Here is a 27,983-nt window from a genome sequence, read left to right on the forward strand (position 1 = left end):
TAAAAACCAGCTAAGCGCCTTTGGCCAGGCCTGGATATCGAACCAGAGGCCGAGACCCTGTGCACAGCATTCGCGTGACTATTTGACCAACGGCGGCAGAAAGTAACCAGGGGCCCGATTCTCCTAATTTTACTTAAGCGCTCTTCGATTGACGTTCGACTCGATTCGACTGAGATCCAACCCCGACTCGATTACGATTGAAGCGTATGTGGCATTTCGCTATTTTTTCTTTGAAATAAACGTTTTTATCCTTTTCTATCATTCAATAATGAATCATTTTGTCTGCAAATGATTTACGATTGCAAAATGATTGTGCAGCAAACTACCGTATAGACCAAAATCATCAAAATAGCAGACCAATCGCACACCAATCAAATGTCAATCGAATACGATTGGTCTTTTATTAGTAGCAGAATGCCCGAAATGGTTAAAACTGCTATTACGATCATATTGCGATTCGATTTCTATTCGATTTTGACATTATTAACTTAGGAGAATCGGGGCCCAGTTTTCTTTATGGCGCCATCTACAATTTCTATTACGAATTAATTTATCTAAAAGCGATCTATTAGTTTTCGATGTAATGGTCAGATGGCATGAAATTAAAATTGTCTTGTTTACAGTATTTTATTTTCTAATGCCATGTTATCTGCAAAGATTTTTCAATCGATTCAAAACTACTACATTATTATTTTAGTAATTTGGAAGTTAATTTAAAAAATCTTTTTTTTTGTAGTAACATTTTGTGCGTGCTTGACATTTGGAAATAGACTGGATAATACCCGAACGAATTTCGTTTGTGTAGCTTAAAATAGAGAGAGGAAATGAGTGTAACAACATGTGTGATAAGGACAGCAACACCATTACATAGTTTATTGTTTTTGTTGTGAGTATGTAGTGTGCGCTGTCATGTCAGCTGAGTGATTATTGAGTTGAGCAATGGTGGTGTTTTTACATTTTCGAGAACTAAAATTATAAACAGCCAATCTTACTCGTGTAATTTTGCTTAACGTGTTCATAATCTGTTTAAAGTGATGAATAGAAATACGTGTTAATGGATTCTGTTTGAATGCTTAGCAATGCTCTAAGGAGTATTTGCGAGATTTCTGGACTGCGTAAGTGCTAAAAATCTTTGTTGTTAATTTTTTTCAAACGCAGAAATTGAACTGGTTTTCGTAGATCGTCTAGTCTGTTGCGCCAATAATGTATTTGTAAAATGTGTCTAGATTTATGATTAGTTTGCTTCTAAATATTATGTAAAGTATATAAATGTACCGATTGTGCAGATAGTCGTATGACGTTGTTGTTTATTTTAGGCTTGTCTATTAGAATTGTATTACGCGTGGTCTTTTTACAAAAGTAAAAAAAATACAACAAAAAATACATTTGACAAGTATGGGGCTATTAAATCGTAATAAATTGTGTAGTTTTTGTTTGTTATTATTATTTCTTTATGGTTTTAATAACTATACATAAAAAGTGGTTAAAACATAAAGATACATTTACAGGTGGCAAATTGCTGTTCAACATTGTCTATTATTATAAAATAATTGTTTGTCATTAGAGATAAGTATGGCTAGAATAGTGTGTTTTATCATAACTTTATGTTGGTATCACCATAATTTGCAAAATTACAAGTCGGTTAAAAAGACTCATCATCATAATACTTTGACAAAGCATTAAATCAATAGTCAAACTTTGATGGTGTCAATTACCTTATAACTGGCATCCTTATATTTACCACTGAAAAGGAGGAGGTTCTCAATATATGTTTTTATTTCTCCATTCTAACATTGGGATGTACATTGAAAGTGTAGGGTTTTATATTATCCGATAACAGTTTTACTTCACAGGACAAACAAATTTTTTTGGTCATTGTTTCAACCGCTATGTAAATGGTAAACATTGTATTTCATAATGTTTTGTTATAATTGTGAAATTTTGGTAAGGTTTTAAATAATGCTTAAATGCTTAAATCACGTACCATTTTAACAAGCATTAGCAGCTGCTTTAATCAAACTGTTTGAAACATAACTTCTAAGTTAAAACAGCAAATAATAAATACGTGAAACTGTGATTGGTAAAAAAACTTATCATTAGCTTTACAATCAGTTACTACTAAGCTAAAATATAAGCCAATGTCTTGTACAACAATACATATTATAGAACTGCATGTAAATATTTTATTATCTTAATTTGTAGAGTCCATGGATACACAAGACAGATGCAAGCAATAGTTACACAAAGGTGTATTATAATTTAGCTGTGAAGGTATATTATATACTGCCACCATGCTGTATGTTTTCCATGTGGACGCTGGTCAAATGACCACGTATGACATGAGCCTCACATTACAGAAGTAAGTATGAACCATAAATTATTATTCTATAACAAATTCAGACCCTCAAATAATGAACTCCACATTGTACCACATTATAATTCTTGGGCCAAGTATTGTAACCAGTTCTTTTTTGAATGATTTATTTTTTGTGCACAAAGTTTAGTTGACAAGTTACATATCATAGGTATATGACTTTTTTGGTCCACGCTTGTAAATAAGTTTATCTTAATCACATCAACAAAAGTTGTTATATTATTAGTCAAATATAAGTTTAACTATTTAGGTAGGTACCAGTCTACCTGCATAATTTTCCTAAAAAGGTCTGGCATTTCATTCATAGCAACTCATATCTCTACAATTTTTGCAAACTGTATTTTTTCCTACACCATGGAATATTCTCATGGCATAAACTTTATGCTGCAATAATAATATCTTTTTAGATTCTTAAACTTAAACTTGAAAAAAGACATTAGTTTATTTTTTTGCGGAAACGATCAACCATCACGTTTGGGCGTAAACAAAGGTCCTTTGTAGAAAAGTTTGTCGGCGATCCCTTTAACACTAAGCTTTGGGTCGGTTTTTCTGAGGTTATCAGAAAAACCGACCCAAAGCTTAGAAAAAACTGACTCGTTTCTGAGACCCTTTATACGCAGCCTCCATAGTGTTATTATGAATCCATTGTGACTCTCTACCAAGTAAACTTTTCACAAAGTTTTTTAATATCGCTTTTATTTTTAGCGTGTCTACTTTAAAACTAGCAATAGAGAGAAAATCTAAAGTGTCAGCGAACTCGCTGGTGCTCCTAGTGAGTGGGGGCGAAGTACTACAGGCAGACCACATGGTGTCCTCTTACAGTGCTGGCACAGACACTAATCCTATTTACATGTTTAGTAAACCGTCTGTCAAGGATAGCCATTTGAAACAGTCCAGTAAGTACTATCTATATTATTTTATTTGGTAGGAAAAGATAAAGCTTTTCATGAATCATAGACGGTAGATTTCCGCGAATTAGTACAGCATTTCTTGTTAAATCATTTCTCCTTGAAATAAAGGCGATTTTCGCTTGTCTTTGCAGCCGAAGCCATTCTGAGCTTGTCAGTTGATTGTTTACAAATGTTTGTCCCCAAAACGTGTATTACTTTTTATCAATAGGAATCTGATAATCCTGTTAACAATATGCTATCTTTATAATCAGAATACATAACTAATTTGTGTGTTATTTTAGTGTGCGATTTAAGCCCTATAGTGGAGCTAAGTACTGGTGAGTTTTCAAGTGAGTTCCGAAGTGCTTTCGATGGTAAATCGGTGGCGGAGCTGAAGGCTGCGGTGGAGAAGTGTTGCGCGCTGCAGCCCAACGTATACACTGTGATATCTTGCGCGTCGCTCGCGCAGCAGTTCAGTGACCTCGCGCTCGAGGTGTCCAGCAGTTGTGAGCAGCTCGTGCATGAACAGCATCTGCAACACCAAGTAAGTGATCGTTCACTTGTTCTCTCTATTTCTTCTTAAGTTTCTTTTTAGATTATTTTCCGGGGTTTTCTTGTCCTTGTAGGGCAAAAAGAATGTTAGGTAGGTACTCTTAATGTTTGTAGGTGCATGATATATGACAAAGCAAAATAACTCTAATTATGATTAGAAATTATACAATAGAATCTCCTCGAATGAGATAATAAGTCTCATTATAGAAAGATAATTTATTGACCTTGAAACTGTGTTTGAAATTAAATAAAAATTGGCCAATTTTACGACTCTCAACTTTATAGTTTCTATGCGATAAAACTCATATTAAAATCGGTTCGGCAATTAGCACGCGCGAAGCGCCTGACGCCGGGGACTTTAACCGTATCTTCACAAGCTTCCAACTAAATAGATATCAAGTTAATTATGAACTCACGGCCTATTGTAATAGAGTTGTTATCTGCCTAATCTATTTTAATACGCTCATTGGAACACAATTTCTTATTCACAATGTCTGTACCTAAAATATTTAATGAATACTTAAAATTGCATTTCATCGTAGAATGTGTTCGTTAACTATCTCATAAACGAAAATAGATCGGCAATCAGAACTCAAAACGTAATAAATTGTATAAAGTTGTGAAGAGGTCTAATTAAGTGCTTCAAGAACCAAGATAACAGATTAGTGCATAAGTGTGTCAATAGGTAGTCATTTAAATTAATTAGTTTGAGTAATCGGTGCGTACGACCTCGACCCAATTATAAATTCTCTTAATGAAACATTTTTGAAACAGGGCTGGGCGGCCGTGGTAGCGAACTTGGAAGACATATTCAACGAATTCTGTGAGAGATCACGAAATTTTAAGGAGTCCTTCAGAAAACATCGACTAAAAAAGGAAGAATATCATGAAAAGTTAGCAGGGTGAGTAACTTGAAATTCAGTTTAACATCCCCATAAAAGTGTCACCTGGGAGAGGTAGAGTGAATGAGCAAAGTCTCGCAATAAAATTACCGCATGACAACAACGTAAGCAGTATAATAAGAAAATGTACATAGTTTTTTAATCGACGTGCTTCAAGTTCGTGTTAAAAGCCATTAGTGCAATCCGTTCAAGTTCACAGCAAGTTCAATATTGATTTATTTACTGACACTCCATTTACACAATATTTCTATTACAATAGTAAAAATCGTATTTACGTTACTAGGCCAGTGTTGCGCACTTGTTTAGTGTTTACCTTGAAAACAATGTGTCTTTTCCGGTGTTCGCGTAATCAAGATTAGGAAAATCTATTGAAGTAGGTACATACATACGCTGATTATAAAAGTATTCGTCTCGATTGAAGTACTCAGAGAAAAATATTAATTCGAGCTCGCCAAGAATTTCTCGTTGATGTTATAGTATTAGCCATATGTAGCGTACGTGCGTAGATTACCCAAGCAGCAAATAGACGTGCTATAATGGTCGAGAGCACGTTCTGTTTTCGCCTTTAAGTTCAATAAAAGTCCCAAAAACAGTCGAGTAAAAGTGCTCGAAACGTTTACTCAACGCGAAAAAGGCGCAAATTATTCAGACTAAAGTCCTATTGAAGTGGAATAAGCGCTGAGTAAGCAACTAAAACATGCTGTAAGAACTGAGTAAAAGTGGTAGAAAACACTAGGAGTATTTTAAGAGCAACCAATATGCGTATATAGGATATTTAGTTCAATAAACGCAATCGATTTGCTATTATACAGGTAAATTGTGCTATAATAGCGAAGCTGAATTGCTTTTATTCGCCATTTTAGTTCTATAACAGCAGATAGAATGCTTTTACTCGACTAATAAGTGCTGTAAATGATCTTACGGAGGCTCTTACTTAACTATATTAAAAATTTCAACTCATTATTTGTAAAGTAAACTACATTTCAAAGGTTAAGAAAAAGGAATAATATATTACATTTATATTAAGTTTTTGCAAGCAATCAATATGTTTATTTTTACTATTCGTGTAGCTACGTCAAAACATCATGCGCAACAAGCTTTATTGTTAAACCCAAAGGCATTTTTACATAAACATTCATGCGCTGTCTATTTTCTTAAATTTGGACGACTAATTTATTAAATTAAATATATTTTAATTAATTATATTAAATACTGTGGCCATATTGGTAATCCAGTTGTAATTACAGCGAACTTATTCAATTAAAAGTCGAGTAAGAGTGCTGGTCACCACATGTATAGCAAAAAGAATCACCATGATAACAGGATTTAGGGTTCGCTTATTGGTACGAGACCATAAAAATCATTTTAATTAAGATATTTTTTTTGAAAATTTGGGACGGGCTTGGAAGGAAACTCATTTATCAGATAAATGTAACGGATGTGGCCTTAGCACAAACGATAAGTCAAACTGAAGAAAATCAGTCAATAAGGTTTGTGGATCTTTAGGGAGAACATGTGGCAGGCGTTTATTTAAAACAGTTGCCAGGTGTCTAAATGCAGCATGAAATATATTTAATTGAAGAGCCCATTCTCTTAAATTCATCTGAAAATTATTATCTTCGACACTGTCTTTTTCACTGCTTTCTGAATCAGAACTGATTTCAGTACATTCAATTAGGGCTTTCAAATACCGGATTTTTTCAATACCGGTATCAATACCGGTATTGAAAAAATCGGTGGCGAAATCGAGATCGCTCTGAGACAGCTGAAAAATGGAAAAGCCCCTGGCGAGGATGGCATTACAACAGAGCTATTAAAAACAGGAGGTAAGCCCATACTGGGGGAGCTCCAGAAGCTTTTGAATGCCGTCCTGTTTGAAGGGAGAACTCCAGAGGCGTGGAGTAGGAGTGTTGTCGTCCTGTTCTTCAAAAAGGGAGACAACCCTGCTGAAGAACTATCAGCGGGCGGTTATGCTGGGCGGGTTGGCGCTTAATACACAAGTGTGAAGTGTGAGAATAAGATTACGAGTTGGTACATACATCTTACGAGTCGTAGTTATTTATCTTATTCAAAACAACTTCCTGTTACTTATTACAACAAACCACAATAATTAAAATTATAAAAAGATGTAATACCGTAATCACGGTATTGGCTCCTCAATACCGGTATTGAAAAAATACCAAAATATATCCGTGATCACGGTATTACGGGATCCCGTAATACCGGTATTGAAAGCCCTACATTCAATATCTAAACTTATTCCAACATCACTTGTATGACTCGGCCCTAGTTCTTAATGTCGTCCGTCGTCATTTACATTGTAAATTATTGTGTTACTTGAGTCTACGGAACCACTTAAAATACTCGGACTCGCGCTTGGAAATACACAATGGACGGACTTGTGGTGTTACTGTTTCTCAGAACTCTACAATACTACTTTAAGCTGAGTAAATACCGTATAAAAGCTTTTATACGAGTTAATCTATAAGTGTGCAGTAACAGCAGCAATCTTGCCATCAGCATTTTAATTACGTTTATAGAGCTCTTATAGAAACATAAAAGAGAGCTGAGTAGTGGCTGTATAAAAGCACCCAATTCAGCGAATCAGCTATTCTGCAGCTATTATACGACTGTTATAGATCAAACGATCGAGTAACGAGTATTTTAAACACTTTAATTCAGCATCTGCTAAAAGGTGGAGTAAAAGTGCTAAAACATAGTGCTGTAAACGTTTATTCGACGTCCATAAAGCACACATTAGCAAATATTGCCAAATAGTCGAGATTACCGCTCTTATACGATAAATGAGTGTTTTAAGAACGCTTACTCGGCTCTTATACAATTAAAGGCGGAGTAAACAAATTCTTACTCGACTATTTTGCTGCTTGGGTACTCATTGTGCATGTTTCATGCCCGAGTGTGTTTAGTTGACCTACCGGCGTTCGTGCAGCGCTGTAATTTTATGAATAAATTGTAGGGTACAGTCGTGCGCACCATGCCTGTAATAGGACAGTGCAGCACGTTAGTATTGATTCTAGACGCCATTGTCTGCTCTGGTGCAATCTCACGTACACCATGACAATATATTACTTTGTCTTTATAAGCTTGAGGCATTAACACAACTGATGCGAGACGCAAATCGTAAATGAGTATTTATGGAAGGAACATTATCACTCCTGTTTTTTCCAAAAGAGTAGACAGATGTTTACTTATAGGGAACAACCCTTGATCTCTTTCGATGTGTTTATATTTCGTAAGAATGGCCGTATAGAGAGTAGGTAAATATAACACGAACTCCGACTATGATCTGATGATAAAACAAAAAACAGATTCACCCAAACATGAAACAAAAGAGATTAGAGCTTGCAAATAGAGCCCCGTGCATAGCACGCAGCAGGTTCACTTCCTACTACTAGAACAATAAGTATTCGTTCCATTTAAGTCTGTTAATGCCACTATTTTTGGGTCACATTTGGACCTCGGCGTGCACCGGCGCATTTCCATTGACCCTGACCGGCGCGCCCCACTTATGTTTTGCCCATTCTTGCAAATAAACTCTGTCTAGACCAAACTTTGATGATAAGCGCGGTCCACGCTATCAGCACGTGATAACTGACTAAGGTACAAACAACAATGACTCCAAAACATTTGCGAAAATCTAAACATGTATGCAAAATGCAAACGAGTTTAGCGTCTGAAAAGAATGTTTGCTTTCTGAAACAAAGGGAACAAACAGAATCCTTGTAATAGTTGTTACATTCTGTATAAGGATTTTTCCGAGTGAGCAAATGTTTCGATGAATAATTTATATATCTTAGAAGTGTACTCTTATATCGATCTATCAGTCGTAGACCTTTCAATCGATTGTTACCTAAAGTGAATATTTTATTTTGTAGGCTCAACGAAGTTTTAGAATCTCTAGGCAAGATCCCCATATTGCCGGCACTCCAATTAAACGCGGAGGCTCACAGGTTTTCGGCCTTTGATGTGTTCGAAGATACAGATTTCGAGGGCCCTCACTACAGGATTACACATCCGTTGGACAACAGCTCAGAGAATAAAGCCTGTCAAGATTTTGGCGTCGAAGCGTTTAAGTTGTCCGACGAGGATGGTAAGTAGTTTAAACAAAACATGTCTGTTTATTTTGCCGAGTTATTATCACTCTATTTGTGTAATGAGTTCATATTTAACATGCAAACATGTACGTGGACAAGTGAAAAAGTGTTTTTTCACCTGTATTTTAATTTGAAAAGAGTGTCACGGAACATTGTTTCGTTCATAAAAAGCATAATCATGTCCCAAGAGAAGGGTCATTATAAGACACTGATTGAATGGGACAGTTGATACATTTTAGTAGGCTAGTCGGTGAATTAATTTAGCTCCCAATGTCAATGAGTCGCTATTACGACGAGCTGACTATTTTTAGTTAATGACTTTTTAACGCAAACAGGTTTGTGCGGAATCGATGGGCAAGCGTTGACGTCATTGAAATCATTTGCTTGAGGATTTTTTGTTTAGGTCGTGTAAAATAGCGTGTGTTCATAGGTAGGGCACTGACTGATAACATATTCCAATTATAACACATCTGAGACAGAGGTTTGGCTTATCTTTGTTATGAGGAGTGCAATTGATAGCTCCGCGTGCAATCTCACGCATGCGACATGCGGCACTGCTTAAAACTGTGATATTTGGACGATAACGACTGTGTTGTTATTGTAGTAACCCAAGGCATATTTTATGAAAACATACCTTGACGTAACTACCATATACTAAAAGTATGTTATTTATAATTCGTTGTGGACAATTAAATCCAATAAGTAGGTCTTTTGAATAATTTATTGAATAAACTTATATTGCCTTATAAATCCTTCATTGTCTTATTATCTACTTACGCATTACGAATGCCGTAAATCTTTGAAAGAAGTCGTAGGTAGATACTTGTTTATTATTTCCCAGTAGAGTTACGTACCTATATTGTTTTGTTTTTATTATGTCACAAAGATAATAGCTACGAGTAGGTAAACACTTAGGTATATTTATTCTTCCATACCTACTGATATTATAAAGAGGATATTTTTTTGTTTATTTATTCTCCAAAGGTTCCGAGACCGATTTGAAATATTACTGATTTGATTCATTGTTGGGAATGCATACTTGGGAAGCTACACTATCCCCGGGCACCTGAACCGGAAAGGATTTTCGTACCAATATGGTACGGAGTTTTATAATGTCCACATTATAACGCGAACTTTTCATTGAAACATTACCTGATAGTACAATTCTTTGATAACAGGAAAATAAACTACTATGGCATATCGCAGATCAATTATCAAGGAAAAAGGGGGGTGAAATAGAAACGCGAACCCACTTGCATGCCGCACGGGATCATTATTACCTAGTTTGCATAAATAATTATAGAGTAGGATTATTTACACTGTAATTATAACGGTACTGGTCGTCCATTGGCCTCGTCACCTAGTCATTGGTTGCTGCGCTGATAACTAGATTTCCGTATAGCAAAAATGTGTAATTTCATCTTTCTAATATCAACGGTTTGATATGTGTAATTTATAGCAAAAAAAAGATGATTAGGGAGTATAGGATGTGCCATAGTAATTTTATTTAGGTAATTTATGTGTCTATATCGCAGCCAACTGGTTAAAATATCCATTAACCCTCTGCAGCTGAGGTGGTAGTCCCACAGACACCGCAAAATACAAAATCAAGTTTTTTACCGTCATTTTTTAAATTCGTGCGCCAACTCTTCGAGTACCTTCCTATAAAGGGTTCGCGCGTCGGTCAGTGTGCGGGGGGCGGTCACAGTGAGCTTACTTTAGCGTGGAGGAAGAAAAGTGTCCACGGGACTACCACGTCAGCGTCAAGGTCAGTTTCCACGAGACTACCACCTCAGTCAAATGGTTATATCTTCATAGTGTCTCCTAAACTACCACGTCAGTAACCTAGTTTAAATTATTCATTTTTAGTGTTATTTTCCAATTTTCCTGAAATATTACGTTAATATTTTAATTACTTATCAATTAACTTGAATCCCAAGCTAACTGGTGTTAAGTACCGAACAAGTTTTTAGATGGACATCTCAAGCAACAACCCTAAACCAGGGACTTCTGCTCGTAAAAGAACATCGGCTGGAACTCTCCAGAGATGAAGGGGAAATATTGAACTAACTGTAACAGGAAAGTGACGATGCCTTTAGTGTATTGATGATAAAGATGGAGATCCATTAGTTTCGATCCTGAAACCGAACGCGATGAAGATGACGCCATTTCACGTGAAGAAGAGTTTTAGGCATGGAGGGGGGGTCCCTCCATCTCCGGTAGTTCGATTTGTTCCACTGAGTGACAAAACATTTTGTTATATTTTTCCAACTTAAATAAAAAGACAAACTAAGTATCGTTGCTGTGATTGTTCGAAGCCAATTTGCCTTCAGTTTAGAGAACTGCCACTGTGTGATAATTGCCAAATAAAGGTGCGACTTTGAATCACTCTAGTTTATAATTTGACCAACGAATGTATCTCATTTTTCCAACACTGATTCATATTATTGTGAACTTTTAAAATATGTAATTGAAAATTTGAAAAAGTTGATTTTGTTACTTTTTTTAGTTCATAAATGATTAAGTAGAATTTTTCAGACTGATTTGACATAAGTAAATAAAAGTTGTTTTATTTTGAAAGTACATTTTCTCTTTTTTATTCCAAGTTAATTTAACATTTAAAATAGGCTTTAAATCTAATAAATATCAATAAGTTAGCTGTATAGTTTAATTTTACAAAAATATTTGCAATTGAAGTGGTGTCTCGTGTACTAACACCTCAGTTGAATTGTAAAAATTTGACCACGTCAGTTGCAGAGGGTTAAATTAAATAGCTAGCCCGTTATGAAAACCGCCATTCAATCATCTTCTTCTTCTTATATATAAAAATGAATTGCTGTTCGTTAGTCTCACTAAAACTCGGGAATGGCTGGACCGATTTGGCTTATTTTCATTTTAAATTTTTTGTAGAGGTCCAGGGAAGGTTTAAATGATACGAAGTTCGCGGGATCAGCTAGTCTTCCTATACAAATTAATTTCGTTTGATCTTTAGATCCAAATTAAGAAAAAACATCTAACCTCATACTTTTTCCTTTTTTCCAGTGTTCGACCAAAAACTATCGACAGGCAACGAACCTTCGACCTCCTCAGACCCAGTACCCCTCGTCGAGGAGTCTGATGATGGAGTCACGTTCAAGGCGCAGTCCTACGAGAGTAAGGAAGAACCCTCCTTGCTGCACTGGATACTGGCACAGGGGAACAAAGCCTCCTTGCAAGATATATTGGATTACTGTCAGAAGGGACTGGCTCTGGTAAGCATCTTATACAGCCATATTTGGTTTTAAAAAAGTAGTTAGTTAAAGTAACTAAGCTCTTTTTCGAGTGACAGGAAAATCTGCAATTTTTAGGAAAGTTTAGGTCAATTGCTAGGTCAATCCTAGTCAAAGTAGTTCATTGAAAGAAGGCTGAATAAATTAGCTCCTCTTGATGTCAATCACATTTTACAGCACCCCCAACCACGCCCCCTCTCGATCGATCAAAATCAATGTATAAGAAAATACATGGCACGAATATAGCCGTTATTGAGTGGAGTTGAGGCTCAATTTTCAATGTTTCAATGAACAGCTCAACAAGGTACATCTTAGGTTTCACATAAACAATGTCCATGAGGTTTTACGCTTACAAAATGTTATCAGAACGTGCATTAAATCTTTATCGGAGTATGTTTTGAGGTTACGCATTTTCTAGTATACGTTCTCGTAAAGCTATTAAAAATTGTTGAACGTAAACTTTGATGTTGATACTAAATGCTATGAAACGACAGGAATAGAACTCCGTAATATCGTCAGGGCAGTGAATATCTGAATGTTTTTTAAAATGCTAATTTTGATCAAATCTTAATTCGATAACCTTCGTTACGGGCAGTTATTAGCCTGTTAGGTCTGACTACCAGTCTTACCAAGGGTTTTGCCAGGTAACTGAGTTAGGAGGTCAGATAGGTAGTCTCTCCTAGTTGGACACTACTACCACTCAGCTGCAACCGGTGACACTGGAAGCCGACGCCAACATAGTTGGGAAAAGGCTAGGCAGATGATTAATATTCTCAAAACCTAATTACAGCTTGATGCAGACCCCTTAAAAGAGAGAGAAGCAGAACTATACCACATTTTGGAGTATGCCAACATGCATGGTCTAAAACACATCAAGGGCATAGAAGAACGTCTGTACGGGCTTGACCAGCTCTTGAATGATGTGAAGAAGTTGGAGAGGGATCAACGCGATCAGGCTGCTTCTCTTATACAGGTGAGAAGATAACTTGGCAAATGTTGCCTTTGATATAGGACCCCTCTTCCGCCTCTAACCCCCGCACTCAAAGACATTTAATGATTACTTAAGTCACTCCTTAGTGACAGATTCTCATAGAAATTCTGCACTAAGGAACGGCTTAAGTAACCATTAAATGACTCTTGAGTGAATCCATTAGTAGCTTTTAACGTACTATTTGTACTGTAGGTATGTTCAAAAAAGAACGGCAAAGTCATAAGATGAACTCATTTGAAAACAAAATGTGATGCAGTGATTTAAGTGTGGAAAAAAATAAACAAAATGGATTATAGTAACGGAAGCGTGCATTTCTAATACGTTTTATCCATGGGTGTTAGATGATTATAAATATTGTTTGCCATCATTTTAGCTCCTCAACGAATTAAAAAATAGAAACTGCTTTTGCAATTGATACCTTACGTCATCGAGTTATAAGGTTGAAATTGTAATGACCTCATACTTGGCAAATGTTGTGTCCACAGTGTCGAGAACGTCTAAACACGGCATGTGATCCATCCGTCCTGCCGACCCTAGTGCAGTCACACTGGTGTCAGCTGAAGAAGTTGTTGAAGGGACATCAGCAGCTTATCGACATTAGGAGACGGATTGCCAAGTCGAAAGATGAGCTTTCACACATACTGAAGGCGCGGTTGGAGTAAGTGGATATAGTTTTTGTGTTTAATGTATGGAGTATAGGTGACTTTGTCTTTTTATCGATATCGGTAGTGTTGTGCTTCCCCAAATTTTCTATGAGTAGTAACACTGTGAAACGTTATAAAAAAGTTCTAAGTGAGACCTACTGAAGTAGGGGTATGTAAATTTAATCGATAACGTGATATCGATGTCCTGAATTTGTCAATAATGTAGGTATGTAATATTTTTGTTAAACTTTATTCAGATTTTCATTTACTAGTTCTACCTTATATGTTTTAGAAATAAAACAAAGCCCTGTGTTTCTTTTTCTTCTATTTCTTTACACCTTTGCTAATTACTCATTTCTTACTTTCAGGGCAGTCCTAATGATCGAGAACTCGATGTCGGTGCAGGACGCGCACGCGATGCTATCGTTCCAGTGCTTCAACCGTCTGTCGCGGTACTTCGGCATCGTGGCGCAGCTGCACCAAGCGCCGCAGGTCTTCGTCAGGGCTGTGCACGAGGTGTCTAGGAGACGGACCTTCTCTCAGGCACATCTGAAGGTAACTTTTTGCACATTGCATAATTTCGGACTTCGAGTGTGAGGCGGTTTCGACTAGTATATTTTGTTTATATTGTAAGCACCATACATTGAAGAAGTGTGAATGGTAAAGTATGAGAGTGACAGAGGATTTATAGAAATAAAATTGGGAACATTGCTGGAAAATGAAAGAAAGTGATATAAGGTTCCAACCATATTAAATGCTATCATTAGTAAAGTCACCGATAATATAGCTTTTTTATGTCCGATGCATGGGAATTATTCGGTCTTATTTACCTACATAGCTGCTTGTGTCTGTGCCTGATAATAATGTAGCCCATTTTAATACTAAATTATATTTGTCTAACTTCCAGTGGGCGACAGATCTCGCGGAGAAATTGCTCAAAATACACGACGAGGAAATCAGCAGGCGGCAGGAATTCAACACGGTATTCGAAGGTCATTTCCTACGCAGCTTATTCCCGGGTATGACGGAGCTACCACCAGCATTCGCGACTCAGGGACCCCCGACCTTCGATGCTAGTCTGCCGAAGCTGACTGACGCAGACGTAGCTTATATAGCTAACGCGTTCCCGGACCTGAGTAAAGATATACCCAACTACGATATGGAGTCCACTGTACAGTTCTTTCAACAAAGGTATGTTATTTTGTAATAAGGGTAGTGTGTGGTGTTTGGTGGGGATTGGTTTTCTTTAAAATGTTGCTTGTTGTTGTTTCAGAATACGGGCTTCAGAACATGAGAGTAAAGATATTGACATTCAAGTGGATATGGACAAGTAAGTTTATTTTAAGTAATTACATAGTGCTTTTGATTTTATGACGTTGTTATGGCATAAATAAAACATTTCCTTTTTTCTCCGTTTTCCAGAGACTTTGACTCCGTAACGGAAACCGGCGACTTCGAAAAGCTAGGTGGCCAGAGTTCGACACAAAAACAGAAAATCGACATCTCCACGCTATGCGTTCCCGAAACTATGGCCGTGTCGACGGTAACCGAGGTGCGAAAACTACCGGTTATATTGGAAACCGCGGAGAGCCCGACTAACGAGTTCGAAAACTCGGATTTTTACATCGAGGAGTCGCTACCGTCGAGCTTGGAATGGGGCCGGGACGACCGACAGGTGTACATCATCCCCGTCAGACATCGCCGCTACTCTCGTCAGACCTCCGGCGTCACTCTAGCACTATGCTGTCGGAGCTCTGGCCCGAGTGGTGGCCGTTGTATCTGTTCTTATTTTATTTGCTCCTGTCTTCACCGGCCCCGTATGAGCTGTATCATAATATTATTTTCCTTTTGCATATTATTATTTTGTCGTATTCTTTCTTCATATTTATGTGTATGTTATGTAGCTCATAGTGCAGTGCGGTAGCGTTCCCAAAAGTAAATTACGCAATATTTTGAATGAGATTTTTCTTTTCAGGATAATATGGACACACATAAGATAAACATGGAGAAACTGCAAGAATTTTTAATAAAAGTTTATTCCGTGTGTAAAGTGAATATTGTATTTATTGTAGAAGAGTTATCGAAGTTGAAAGAAGAAGTAAAAGAACAGCAGAAGTTTATGACGAGTAAATATTTAGAGATATTGGAAGCTTGGGAGAAGAGTAATGTTGAGTGTGCGTTGAGGTTCCGTGAGGAGACGCAGAGGCTCACGGTGGACCATGAGCTAGAACTTAGTGATATGAAGGCAGCTCTTAATGAGAAAGACGAAGTTATTACGTCACTTAAAACGGAAACGGAAAATATTAAAAACGCACACCAAAAAGAAATAGAGAGGTTAGAACAAGAACATCAGGAGACGAAGGACTTGTTAGAGAAGACAAGAGAAGAAATACAAGGATTCGAGAAGAAGTTAGAAGATATTGAGGCACAGAAACAAAAGGAGATCAAAGAGTTGCAAGAGAAAATGCATATGGATTACAAAGCAGAAATCGAGTCTTTGCGGTCAAGGTAAGATTTTTTTTTTTAATATGACGAAGTAGCTTTTATGACGACACGCAAAATTTTGGACTCTTATTTAATTTCGACCAAAAACTATCTGCGTTGTATTTGCTACTGCTCCGCTACTTTTACCGTGTATTTCATGTGGTACCCTCTAGTTAAATTTCGTAGCATACAGATATGTAAAAAAAAACTGTACATTAAAATTAATCAATATACAAATGAAGTTAATAAACGATTATTTATTTATCTTCACCAGGTTCCGTTTGGTAGCACTAACGAATATGGACCGATCGCCTTCCGAATCGAGTCTCGAAAAAATCGAGCGCGCTGACGTTATCGAGATATCGAGTCATACAGCCATAGTGATGCAGACTAAAGAAAATGCTGAGGTGGAAAAAGAAGAGGCAGTAAGAGAAGCAGTGGCTAAAGTGGAAGCTGAGTGGAAGCTTAAACTGGAAGCCGAAGTCGCTGCTATCACGTCCAAGTATGACTCGGAGAAACAGGTATGAGTTTTGTATAAAGTATTTATGTAACGTAGTTGCATGATGCTTATCTATGGATATTATAGTAATATTTGGGCCACTTTTATTTTTATATGGATTATTTGCAAATTGGATGTAATCACATGTAATTAGTTGATTTTATTATCGATATTTGATGTTATTTTTAATTTTATGTACGAAAGACACAAGTTGGACGACAAGTATATTCAAATTATGGCCAGTTTCACTGGTTACCGATAAAGTATTAATTAGTTATTTGATACTTAAGGTTTATACAAAGTGTGTCGTACCTAATAAATAGGTTAATATACAGGTTAATATATGTCGATAAGCACAAAGAAAAAATAAAATACGTAGGAATAATAAAAAAATATTTTTCAAACAAAGTAAATAGACCTGTGACACCAAGTTATAGGTTATTTGTCAGATAAGTTCCTGATGGGTTATCAGAGACTCATCGGTAACCAGTGAAACCGAGCCCTTCTTTGTAGTAAATGTACTTTCAATATTCCTACACGTAGAGTAGCACCACGGAGTAAAGAAAGATGAGCGGAGATGCCGTAATGCCATAATGTCTTTTAGGTCTGATAGGTACGGTGGGTATGACCAAAACGATCAGTTACGAGTGAACTAACGAGGCATTCAGGTTCTTTGAGACAGATTTTTGGTGTTACAAAAAATGATTGGGTCCAAAGAAGGCGTGAGTATAAGGGCGAAAACAGTAACGTTCCTCGTTCCCCGCTCACGTGCACTTTAGCGCGCTACTTTCTTTGGCGATGTTTCGTTATGGCACCTCCGCTAGTCATTTTGTTCTCCATGAGCACCATAGATATAATATAATAAACAAGATTGCGCACGCTCAATATATATATTTACGAAAATGAACTCTATTCCAACGCAATAAGGTACTAAATTTATTGCAAAATACACAGATGCAAATCCGAGCCGAGAGGGATAGTTAGAACGGAGGCTGTTTGTCTCTTTCTAACACCTTGCCAGCATAAAAAAATGTTGTGATCAACAGTTTTGTCTTCCAAAAAAAACAATTGAATCACATATATTTTTATCTTATTTTAACAATTGTAAGTCAACAAATTAATAAAAATCGCATTAATTTATTATACGAATAAATTACTTATATAATTTATTATTCTTAAAACATAAACAACATATTTTTTTTAGTTTTTTTTCTAGCAGTAACCCTGAACATTCTTGGCGCGTAACGAGCATTTAAAATTTTGTTTATATTTTTTGTATTAAATCAATTTAAACTATTTAAATGTTGAAAAAGTGTTGCGTTTATACTTGTAAAAGTGAATCCTATGGTGGTTGTAATATATCGTTCCACAGGTTAGCTAATAATAACATTTTCGTAAACTAAACAACTGCCCATGAATTCTTGTAATGAGTGAAAATAGGGGTGATGGATTTTAAAATTGTTGTACTATTGTTATAGCTTCCCAAAAAATGAAGAAAAGCGACATAAATGGCTCAGCAGTCTATATATGAAGTAGAAATACAAAAAAAAACAGTCAACACTTCGAATCTTTCTGCTTTTATACTGCTAATTCCCGCTAATTATTAAAATCCTTTATAAGTATCTTAAGGTCACAAACTGCGTAAGTTAAAACTTCAATACCAATCTGCGTTTAATAATCTTAGCAAATTCGGATTTGTCTCACATAGCTTAATCTCATAGTCACCCTATTAGAAAGGGACAGACAGCCTCCGTACTAACTGTTTCACTCGGCTCGTTTTTTGGGTTTATATGCGCAGTCCTGTTTACTAATATTATGTCTATGATGAGCACTCACTTCCACGTCACACACACGTTTCGCTTATAGCTTTCCAGCTCTCTATCGACGACGGACGTGTCTCGCCGGCTGCTGTCGGAGAAGGAGCGGCAGCTGGAGGCGCTGCGCGAGCGCGAGGCGGCGCTGCTGCGCGAGTGCGGCAAGTACCGCGCCACCATACAGCAGCTCACCGACCCCGAGACCAACGACCTCGATGCGCTGTTGCAGACACAGGTACTGTTATACATGTCGCTTGTAGCTTACAAGTGACGTGTCGCGGCGCTGCTGCGCGAGTGCGGCAAGTACCGCGCCACCATACAGCAGCTCACCGACCCCGAGACCAACGACCTCGATGCGCTGTTGCAGACACAGGTACTGTTATACATGTCGCTTGTAGCTTACAAGTGACGTGTCGCGGCGCTGCTGCGCGAGTGCGGCAAGTACCGCGCCACCATACAGCAGCTCACCGACCCCGAGACCAACGACCTCGATGCGCTGTTGCAGACACAGGTACTGTTATACATGTCGCTTGTAGCTTACAAGTGACGTGTCGCGGCGCTGCTGCGCGAGTGCGGCAAGTACCGCGCCACCATACAGCAGCTCACCGACCCCGAGACCAACGACCTCGATGCGCTGTTGCAGACACAGGTACTGTTATACATGTCGCTTGTAGCTTACAAGTGACGTGTCGCGGCGCTGCTGCGCGAGTGCGGCAAGTACCGCGCCACCATACAGCAGCTCACCGACCCCGAGACCAACGACCTCGATGCGCTGTTGCAGACACAGGTACTGTTATACATGTCGCTTGTAGCTTACAAGTGACGTGTCGCGGCGCTGCTGCGCGAGTGCGGCAAGTACCGCGCCACCATACAGCAGCTCACCGACCCCGAGACCAACGACCTCGATGCGCTGTTGCAGACACAGGTACTGTTATACATGTCGCTTGTAGCCTTACAAGTGACGTGTCGCGGCGCTGCTGCGCGAGTGCGGCAAGTACCGCGCCACCATACAGCAGCTCACCGACCCCGAGACCAACGACCTCGATGCGCTGTTGCAGACACAGGTACTGTTATACATGTCGCTTGCTTACAAGTGACGTGTCGCGGCGCTGCTGCGCGAGTGCGGCAAGTACCGCGCCACCATACAGCAGCTCACCGACCCGAGACCAACGACCTCGATGCGCTGTTGCAGACACAGGTACTGTTATACATGTCGCTTGTAGCTTACAAGTGACGTGTCGCGGCGCTGCTGCGCGAGTGCGGCAAGTACCGCGCCACCATACAGCAGCTCACCGACCCCGAGACCAACGACCTCGATGCGCTGTTGCAGACACAGGTACTGTTATACATGTCGCTTGTAGCTTACAAGTGACGTGTCGCGGCGCTGCTGCGCGAGTGCGGCAAGTACCGCGCCACCATACAGCAGCTCACCGACCCCGAGACCAACGACCTCGATGCGCTGTTGCAGACACAGGTACTGTTATACATGTCGCTTGTAGCTTACAAGTGACGTGTCGCGGCGCTGCTGCGCGAGTGCGGCAAGTACCGCGCCACCATACAGCAGCTCACCGACCCCGAGACCAACGACCTCGATGCGCTGTTGCAGACACAGGTACTGTTATACATGTCGCTTGTAGCTTACAAGTGACGTGTCGCGGCGCTGCTGCGCGAGTGCGGCAAGTACCGCGCCACCATACAGCAGCTCACCGACCCCGAGACCAACGACCTCGATGCGCTGTTGCAGACACAGGTACTGTTATACATGTCGCTTGTAGCTTACAAGTGACGTGTCGCGGCGCTGCTGCGCGAGTGCGGCAAGTACCGCGCCACCATACAGCAGCTCACCGACCCCGAGACCAACGACCTCGATGCGCTGTTGCAGACACAGGTACTGTTATACATGTCGCTTGTAGCTTACAAGTGACGTGTCGCGGCGCTGCTGCGCGAGTGCGGCAAGTACCGCGCCACCATACAGCAGCTCACCGACCCCGAGACCAACGACCTCGATGCGCTGTTGCAGACACAGGTACTGTTATACATGTCGCTTGTAGCTTACAAGTGACGTGTCGCGGCGCTGCTGTCGGAGGAGCGGCAGCTGTGTGAATTAATTCTCAACTTCTCCATACTTAAAAGTCCAGTATCGTTTAAAAAGATTGAGGCGGCTGCATGTCCCCGCGGGCAGATACATCAACCAAGAAGCGCGAAGCACGCGGCCGCTGCTGGCCGCAGAAGTAGGTATATTGCCGCTGTAGTTATAATTATCTCCAAATGTAACGGCAACTCGCAATGAACTTGGGTACGTGCATATGGCCACCCCTCAAGTACCTCTCCGACCCGCCGATACTTGGAAAAGGTATTCGAGTAGCGACTCCCCTATGTTCCGAAACGTCATTAAGTTTTGCATGGAGTATTGTTTATTCTGATAAGATTAAGATGTTGGACTGCTTCTGTATATTAGTGCTTTAAATATTTGTTTTATTTTTACAAAATTAATATTTTTTGTGCTTCAGTATCATTATATTATTGTACAGTCCTACAAGTTGTAGTTATAAGCATATCGGTGGTATCACACAATTGCAAGCTTGGTTGGTAGATTTAATGCGGATTATGTCACACATGGTTATTTATGCCTTATAAAGAAACAATAAATGATCTTATAACTATTCATAAAATGATATTAATCTGCTATTATTATGATGTGTATTGAAGAAGTGAGATTATTGAGTAAAAATCAATATCAACTCAATTGTTATAATGGTACCATTCCGCATTATGTTCCAGTGTTACGCATTTTTTATTTTCATAAATAATGTTATACTTACATTCTTTCATACAGTATTATTTTTTTCTATTCCAGTTGGCTTCCCTAGAAAACGAGAATTCAGTTTTGAAGCAACAAGTAAAGGATTTGAAAAAGGAACTGGAAAAGAAAGCCGAAGAAGATAAAAGCAGAGAAGATGATAGTGATGGCAGGTTGGTGACTTTCGTCCTTTTCAATAATTGCTTAATATCATATGAAACAAACGTGCCTAATATAAACTCACGCTCTGTCATGTAAAAATCATTTTTAAACATATTTGTTGAAAGTGTACAGTTATTTACATTGGACACTATGAAATTACTCTTTTCGATGTTCATACAGCTACAGAGTATAGAACACAACATTTACTTCCAAATCCATTTTATCTAAACTCTTTGCTGCCAACCTCTTTTCAGATCGTCTCCCAAGAAGGATGACAGCAAGAAGTCCCGCAGCCGCTGTCACACGCCGTTCGGTCTGTCGGCGGGCACACTGTCGCTGTCATCATGTCTACCCGGGCATACTGTGCTCGTCATGTGGGATCCGGCACATCTTAACTATACCGTGCTGCAGGTGAGGGGTTCTTTGATTGTTATGTACTCATTTTGATTTCTGACAACCATTTAAATAAAACTACTTTTACGGATTTTATCGCCGATTTTATTAATATTATTTAATGCCGACATTTCGGATCCTTTACAGTATCCATGGTCACGAGCAGACTAAGGCGTTGGTCGTCTTGATATTTTAGCTATGTACTCTCTATCCTTTTGTTCATTTGATAGTTGAGGTTGTTTAAATTGGAATGCTTTGAAAAAGATGAATAATGTTTTGAAGTTGGGCAACTGTTATTGATGTGGATGTGGTTAAACCTAGATACCTTTTTTAATCCTAGAGTTTTTTTTAAAGAGTGACTTGATAATTTGGTCGCGTGTACCGTGAAAAATTAGTTTGTAAAAATTCCAATATTAAATATTTTTTATTTGTTTATAGGAAGCATCAATAATGTACTTCGTGAACAGCGACTGCCTGCCGGCACTAGACCTCAGCATACAAGTCAAGAACGAAAGCGAGAGGCGATTGTACGCCGTCGCCACCGTCGAGTCTAAAGAGTATTGTTATGCTAAGAAGGTACGTTATGATCCACTTTAAAAAAAAAAAATAGAAAAATGTTGTATACTTCTTTCAGTACCTAGTTCGTTCTTTCAATTTCGTTCTCAATTTAATTATTATTCTATGAATACTCAACCTATCCATGAAAAAATATTGCAAAGCTTAATAAGCAAAACATGTCGATTTTGTGCCGAATGTACAAGATTTTACTTCAGGCCCCCCGCCCCCCGGCTCCGCCTTTTGTTGGCCGTGACAGTTTACGAATTGATCTTCTTCCCAGAGTAATCTTAAAAATCAATTTAACAAATTTTATTTGCATTGTTAAGTGGATCTATGTACAATATCATTGTCAAGGGCATCTATATATATTTAAAGCATTTAATTTAATAATATATGCACGTATTGCAGAGCGGCAACCGCTACGGCATGCCTCGCAGCTCGCGGTTCTACCGCGTGCGCGTGCGGCCGCTCCGCGCGCCCGCGCCGCCGCACCCGCCCTGCTGCGAGCACAGGCACCGCGCCGGTACGTAAACACGACTGTACTACACATACAGCTGCCTTAATAAGCGCAAAAGTGGTATCTCAGTGAAAACTAGTTTCGAGATAGTTGCCATCTTACCACAAAAACTTTTAAACGTCAGTTTAAGTCTAAAAAAATGTCAGATTATGACGTTGACATATGGTTCATTTTGCAGCCACAATTTTTTTAGACAAGTGTAAAACAGATGTTTAAGTTTTTGTAGTAAGGCCACTAATGTTTTGTAAAATTAGTTTTTTTTTGTTAATTCGGCGATTGTTCCATTTTTTTTGAGATACCTTTTCTGCGCTTAGTAGGGCAGTACGTTCGAGTCATGTCGCTGATCCTGGAGTTGACCTCAGAGTTCGATACTTGCACCTGTACATACTGCAAACAATAAAAATAAGTTACGAATATGACGAAGAGGAAAATTTTACCCACGATATCCCGTAGGTACCCAAATAATTATTTGGATTACATGCTGATATCTTTTAAGTCTTCAATTAAAATAAAATATATAGTATGTATACATAAGTCACAAATGCTGCAGTCACAACGAGAAAACAAACTACTTGTAGTGCCCATATGGCAACACCACAGAGAGTAAAATTATTAGCGGAGGTGCTATAACGGAAAATCGCCTAAGAAAACAAATGCGGCTGTGCAGGGGCGAGGAACGTTACTGTCTCCGCTTTCTTTCCTTACTCCGTGGTTAACATTAACAAAATTACACTACAGATCAAAAATGGGAATTAGCTTTTCTCATCCATTTGTATCGTTTTTCAAAGTTTTTTCTTAGGGTGTAGATACATTTCTCATAATGTAGTCAGTAGGGTGATTTAAGTAAACCATGTGAGTATTTTTTGATTTGGATTGTTTTTACTCAGACCAAAAACGTAGAAGCCGGTAAGACACTATAAAATTGTGTATATTACTCATTTTATTAACATTTTCAGTGCGGTGTCTTGAAAGCCGGAAAACTATAGGGGGTAATTTATATCGATATTATATTTGGAGTGGCGTGCACAAGCACTGCTAATAAAAAAATATATTTATGTATTCTAGCACTTATTTTAAGTAAATTTTGCTATAAGGTCTATGGTAAAAGTGGCTTTTATGGTGTCTCACCGGTGTTTCAGCTAGCACCATCAAGGTGTAGTTTTTTTGCTTTATACCCCTATGCTTCGCTGATTAGATTAGTTCAAGGTACTTAGTTTTTAATTAATAATTATTAGAATTACCTTAGTTATTATTTTAGCGCAGTGCTTTCATGAACAGTGCCTCGCTTTAATATTGCACATAATTCGAAAATAATCGATTGGAATACGGTTGGCCTTTAGTTAGTTAATCGATTTGTGGTAAACTATAAGTAGCAGAAGCAGATAAAGTATATCTTTATTCAACATTTGTAGTGTATGTTTTAGTAAAAATGTAGCCGTTTACGGCCATTTAAAAATCACAAAAATACAATAAGTAAAATCGATAAAATTTTCTTTACAAATATCGATACAATTTTATCGATAAACTGATCGCTGTGCATTATTGAAGACTTGTAAATCGTGTTTTTTTTCTCATGAACATTATAATATCCACTAGTTATCCGCTAGTTCCCTAGTGGTAGGAGTTGTATGGGTCATACGGTTAACAGTGGTGGCGCATATTTGCGTTGCAGATGCGATGAAGGGCGGCGTGCTGCCGGTGTTCGGTGACACGCGCCTGCTCAAGAAATGGTTGACCTACATGCATGCCCCAGGTCTTTGCTTATTTCTCTTCATCTCACCTACACTAGCTTGCTGACCACGTCATTTGCTTATTTGTTTTGCTTCACCGCCATTGGGATCATTCAGTTTTGGTTTTTTGGAACGTACAGTCAATGGACGGTTTACATAAAGTAGTTACCTTTGTCCATTGATTGTATAACTATGGCAAATGGCAGGGTGTGACCAGAAAGAGTCCGTAGAAGTTGATTATTTATTTTGAAAATCTATTGCAGTGGCTCCGAATGGTCTATTTATTCAACATATAAATGAACTACAAAATTACTTCAACATCACAATACAAACCACTTAACTTAATAATCCAACCGAACAATATAAAGCAGCCGAACTGAGCTGACCATTAAATAATAACAATTTATCTTCCAAACAGACCCTCAGAAGTCAGTGGACACGAGTCAGTCGACCAGCTCAGCGACAGAAGAGAGTGGAAGAGCAGGGGAAGTGGCGACAGCGACTCTCATCAACTTGGAGTCGCCGGTGTCATGCAGCGACCCTGTGTCGGCGGCCTCCGTGCCTGCGCCGAGTGAAGACCAGCTGGATTCCATCGAAGCCAGTGACCAGTGGCAGAATGCTAAGATGCATCTCTCTACTATTAGCGCTGTGTGAGTGTTGTTTGCTAAATCGTAAATAATAAAAAGAGTAATTTTCTTGAGTATTTGTGTTCCAAAGGTTGACATGCCTAACAATTTGTTCTTGTTCGTTCCAGTACGGACATGGAGTGCAGCGTGGGCAGATGCGCGGGCGCAGAGCCGCTGGAGCTGACGGGCAGCGCGGTGGGCGTGGTGCGCGGCGACCCCGCCCCCTCCGAGCTGGCGGAGGAGGCGGAGCCCTGACCCCCCGCGCCCAGCCCCGCCCACACCTAGTACCCACGCCATACTCCGTCATACTCTGTGTACTCGCCCGGCACGAGCCGGTACAAACGCTTGAGGCTAGCGTGAACGCGAAACGTGCACAAACAACGCTTATCACCGTCAGACAGTATGGCAGACATCCATAAAGACTTTCGTCTCATTACAACGAGTGAAATGATGGAAAGAGTAAATGCTCTCCATTAAATGTCTCGCTCTACAGCGGGCTTTAAGTGGGACTCGTGGAATGATAGCACGCTGTAATCCGACGCAGTTCTGACACGTGGTCAACGTCAATCATGTGGCTGGCTTCAGGCAGGCCAAGTTCTTATACGTGAATGATGCTAGTGATGTAGCAGTTGCCTAAGCCTGGTAGCCACAGCTTGTATGCCGCGTCGTCGGACAGTATCGGAGGCCGCGAGTCCGCGACGTCTCAATGTTTCCCTCTCTCTCCTATATTCTATGTGTACTTAGAATATAACGTAGAAATTACCGTGTCCGGTTCCCTTCAAGTTCGTATCTCAATTAGGCAGTGATTTCTTCTCAATAGTACAAATTTGTTTAGTCGTGTAAAGCTTTACGTGATCTTATGTTGCGAATGTATTCGTATTTTTTATATTTCTTATCGCTACGTTGTGTTGTGTTATATTTTAGTTCCTTTACTCCATTATTTCAGATAGATCATTTATTTTCTTATTGAATACCAAACTATGTTAGCTGTTTACTGTAGTATAGTGCTATTGGTGATTATGCAAGTTATATTCTAGCACAAAAATTAATATATGTGGTATTGCTAACTTGATTTCAGACTCGGCGCTTTGTTCACAAATCGACAAAGTGCAGCATACGTCTTATAGTTAGATACGTGTCTAATATGGTTAGAGTCACATTCTCCTTAAGATTCTCCTACCTTTATAAGTACTATCTTGATAACTAAGTCATAGTGATTATTTAGTAGGACAGTCGTTCCTCTTAGGAATTCTTCTTACAATTTGTCGATAGGCTTCAGCAATGTTAATGCTTTAACACTCGATCTCGCCCCTATTTGACTCTGAACCCTTACCGAATTCACACTGTAGCTTAGATACTTATATTTATAGTTTCGCTAGAGTGAAGTGATCACTCGAGCTGACAGTGATTCGTTTGTCCCGCACTCCGGTGGGAGGAAGAGAGAATTAAAATAAAATTATGAATAGCGAGGCACAGACACTTGCGTCCGAATATTGTTTTAGCCTTTCTAACACTAAACTAGATTCGTTCGAAGCGCAAATTATGGTGTTATATTGTAAAATAAGAGAACATGCTTCACATTAAATTTGTTTGTGGCCTTATTATAAGTGGCGCCCAACGTGGGGCTACAGGTGTCTCCGACCCATCGCGTGGCACTGCGCCAGTGCTGCACTAGTGCCCGGTTTCTTTAACCAAAGAAAGTTTGAAACCGGTATAAACCGGTGAGCACCGGGTAGTGCCCGGGTGGGGCGGGGACGCCGCGCGGCGGATAGCCGGTTGCTGTGATAGTGCGTGCTGTGCTCTCCTCTCCCTGCGAGCGGTTACCGGCACAACTGCACGAAGCTCTGTAATTAATGAGTTAGGGGCCTATTATTAAGTGTAAAATTAATTCTAAAAATTAGCTGTACGTTCACTTGTGCCGGTAAAACCGCTCGAACATAAATCGGCTCCATTAGCAATATTCAGAATTTAAAGAAATATTTATGACCACGTTACGGTTTTCTTTTCAAATATAGTATTTAGTGTAAACATTCATATCAATGAAATAATTTTCCGTTACATAGATTCTCAATATTTACTGTAATAAGTTGTTGAGACTGCAGGAGATTGTTGTGGTCGACTAGTTCCCGAGCCTTGCAATACGCGGGTGTGGGTCCCGCTTCAGTCAATCATGTGCAATACCGACCCGGCTATTGCAAGGCGCTGCAATATTAACGCAATCGTTTGTAAATAATTGTTTGAGATATCGTTATAGGTACCCATAATTGTGTCGAATTTAAATAAGTTATGATATTTCGGTATCAGCCAAAATTCGTGATGGAAGGACGGTAATCGGTTTATGAAATTGAGGACTGCTTGTGTTCGTTGTGATGGATCAGTGGGTATTGTCGCGTAGTTATGTTTGTGCTGGACACGAATAAACTCATTTGCAATGAATTAGGTTTGGGTTGCGGACTGTGTCGTCAAAATTATGGTGTCGTGTAACGTGTCATTATGAAGGTTTTTGGAATGTTCTGCAAATGCATACTAAAATCGTGCGATCGCTTAATGGACTATTTTGTAGTGACCAATTTTATTGTTAGAAATTAAAAATGTAAAATTGACAATTTTAATGTAATTTTTATATACAATAAATAGACCATTTTATACAAACTGTCTTTTAT

General features: G+C 39.0%; 1 protein-coding gene across 3 annotated transcripts; it reads left to right on the forward strand.

Moving 5' to 3' along the window:
* The first annotated feature begins 874 nt into the window (after positions 1–874).
* LOC110371026 (RB1-inducible coiled-coil protein 1) lies at positions 875–27,972 on the forward strand. Of its 3 annotated transcripts, XM_064035030.1 has the most exons (22): positions 875–1,115; positions 2,203–2,359; positions 3,080–3,270; positions 3,567–3,808; positions 4,591–4,718; positions 8,615–8,829; positions 11,876–12,084; positions 12,893–13,075; positions 13,579–13,751; positions 14,106–14,292; positions 14,645–14,928; positions 15,011–15,067; positions 15,160–15,289; positions 15,713–16,245; positions 16,496–16,742; positions 21,392–21,507; positions 21,751–21,907; positions 22,328–22,465; positions 22,856–22,970; positions 24,637–24,717; positions 25,113–25,344; positions 25,449–27,972. In XM_064035030.1, the coding sequence occupies exons 2-22, from the start codon at positions 2,292–2,294 to the stop codon at positions 25,573–25,575; spliced, it is 3,813 nt and encodes a 1,270-aa protein (XP_063891100.1). In that variant the 5' UTR covers positions 875–1,115; positions 2,203–2,291; the 3' UTR covers positions 25,576–27,972. The 3 variants fall into 3 exon arrangements, with proteins under 3 accessions (XP_063891100.1, XP_063891101.1, XP_063891102.1); XM_064035031.1 differs by lacking the exon at positions 24,637–24,717; XM_064035032.1 differs by lacking the exons at positions 21,392–21,507; positions 21,751–21,907; positions 22,328–22,465; ... (2 more) ...; positions 25,113–25,344; positions 25,449–27,972 and adding an exon at positions 18,587–19,452.
* Positions 27,973–27,983: the final 11 nt, after the last annotated feature.

The sequence above is a fragment of the Helicoverpa armigera genome, chromosome 6 (genome assembly GCF_030705265.1).
Source record: "Helicoverpa armigera isolate CAAS_96S chromosome 6, ASM3070526v1, whole genome shotgun sequence".
NCBI lineage: Eukaryota > Metazoa > Arthropoda > Insecta > Lepidoptera > Noctuidae > Helicoverpa > Helicoverpa armigera.

Bases quoted from the DNA above. Each gene is read 5' to 3' on its own strand.
- LOC110371026 (XM_064035030.1), top strand. From the start codon at position 2,292: ATGCTGTATGTTTTCCATGTGGACGCTGGTCAAATGACCACGTATGAC. The intron at 21,908-22,327 runs GTGAGGGGTTCT...ATTTGTTTATAG, and splicing joins TTAACTATACCGTGCTGCAG to GAAGCATCAATAATGTACTT. The intron at 22,466-22,855 runs GTACGTTATGAT...CACGTATTGCAG, and splicing joins AGTATTGTTATGCTAAGAAG to AGCGGCAACCGCTACGGCAT.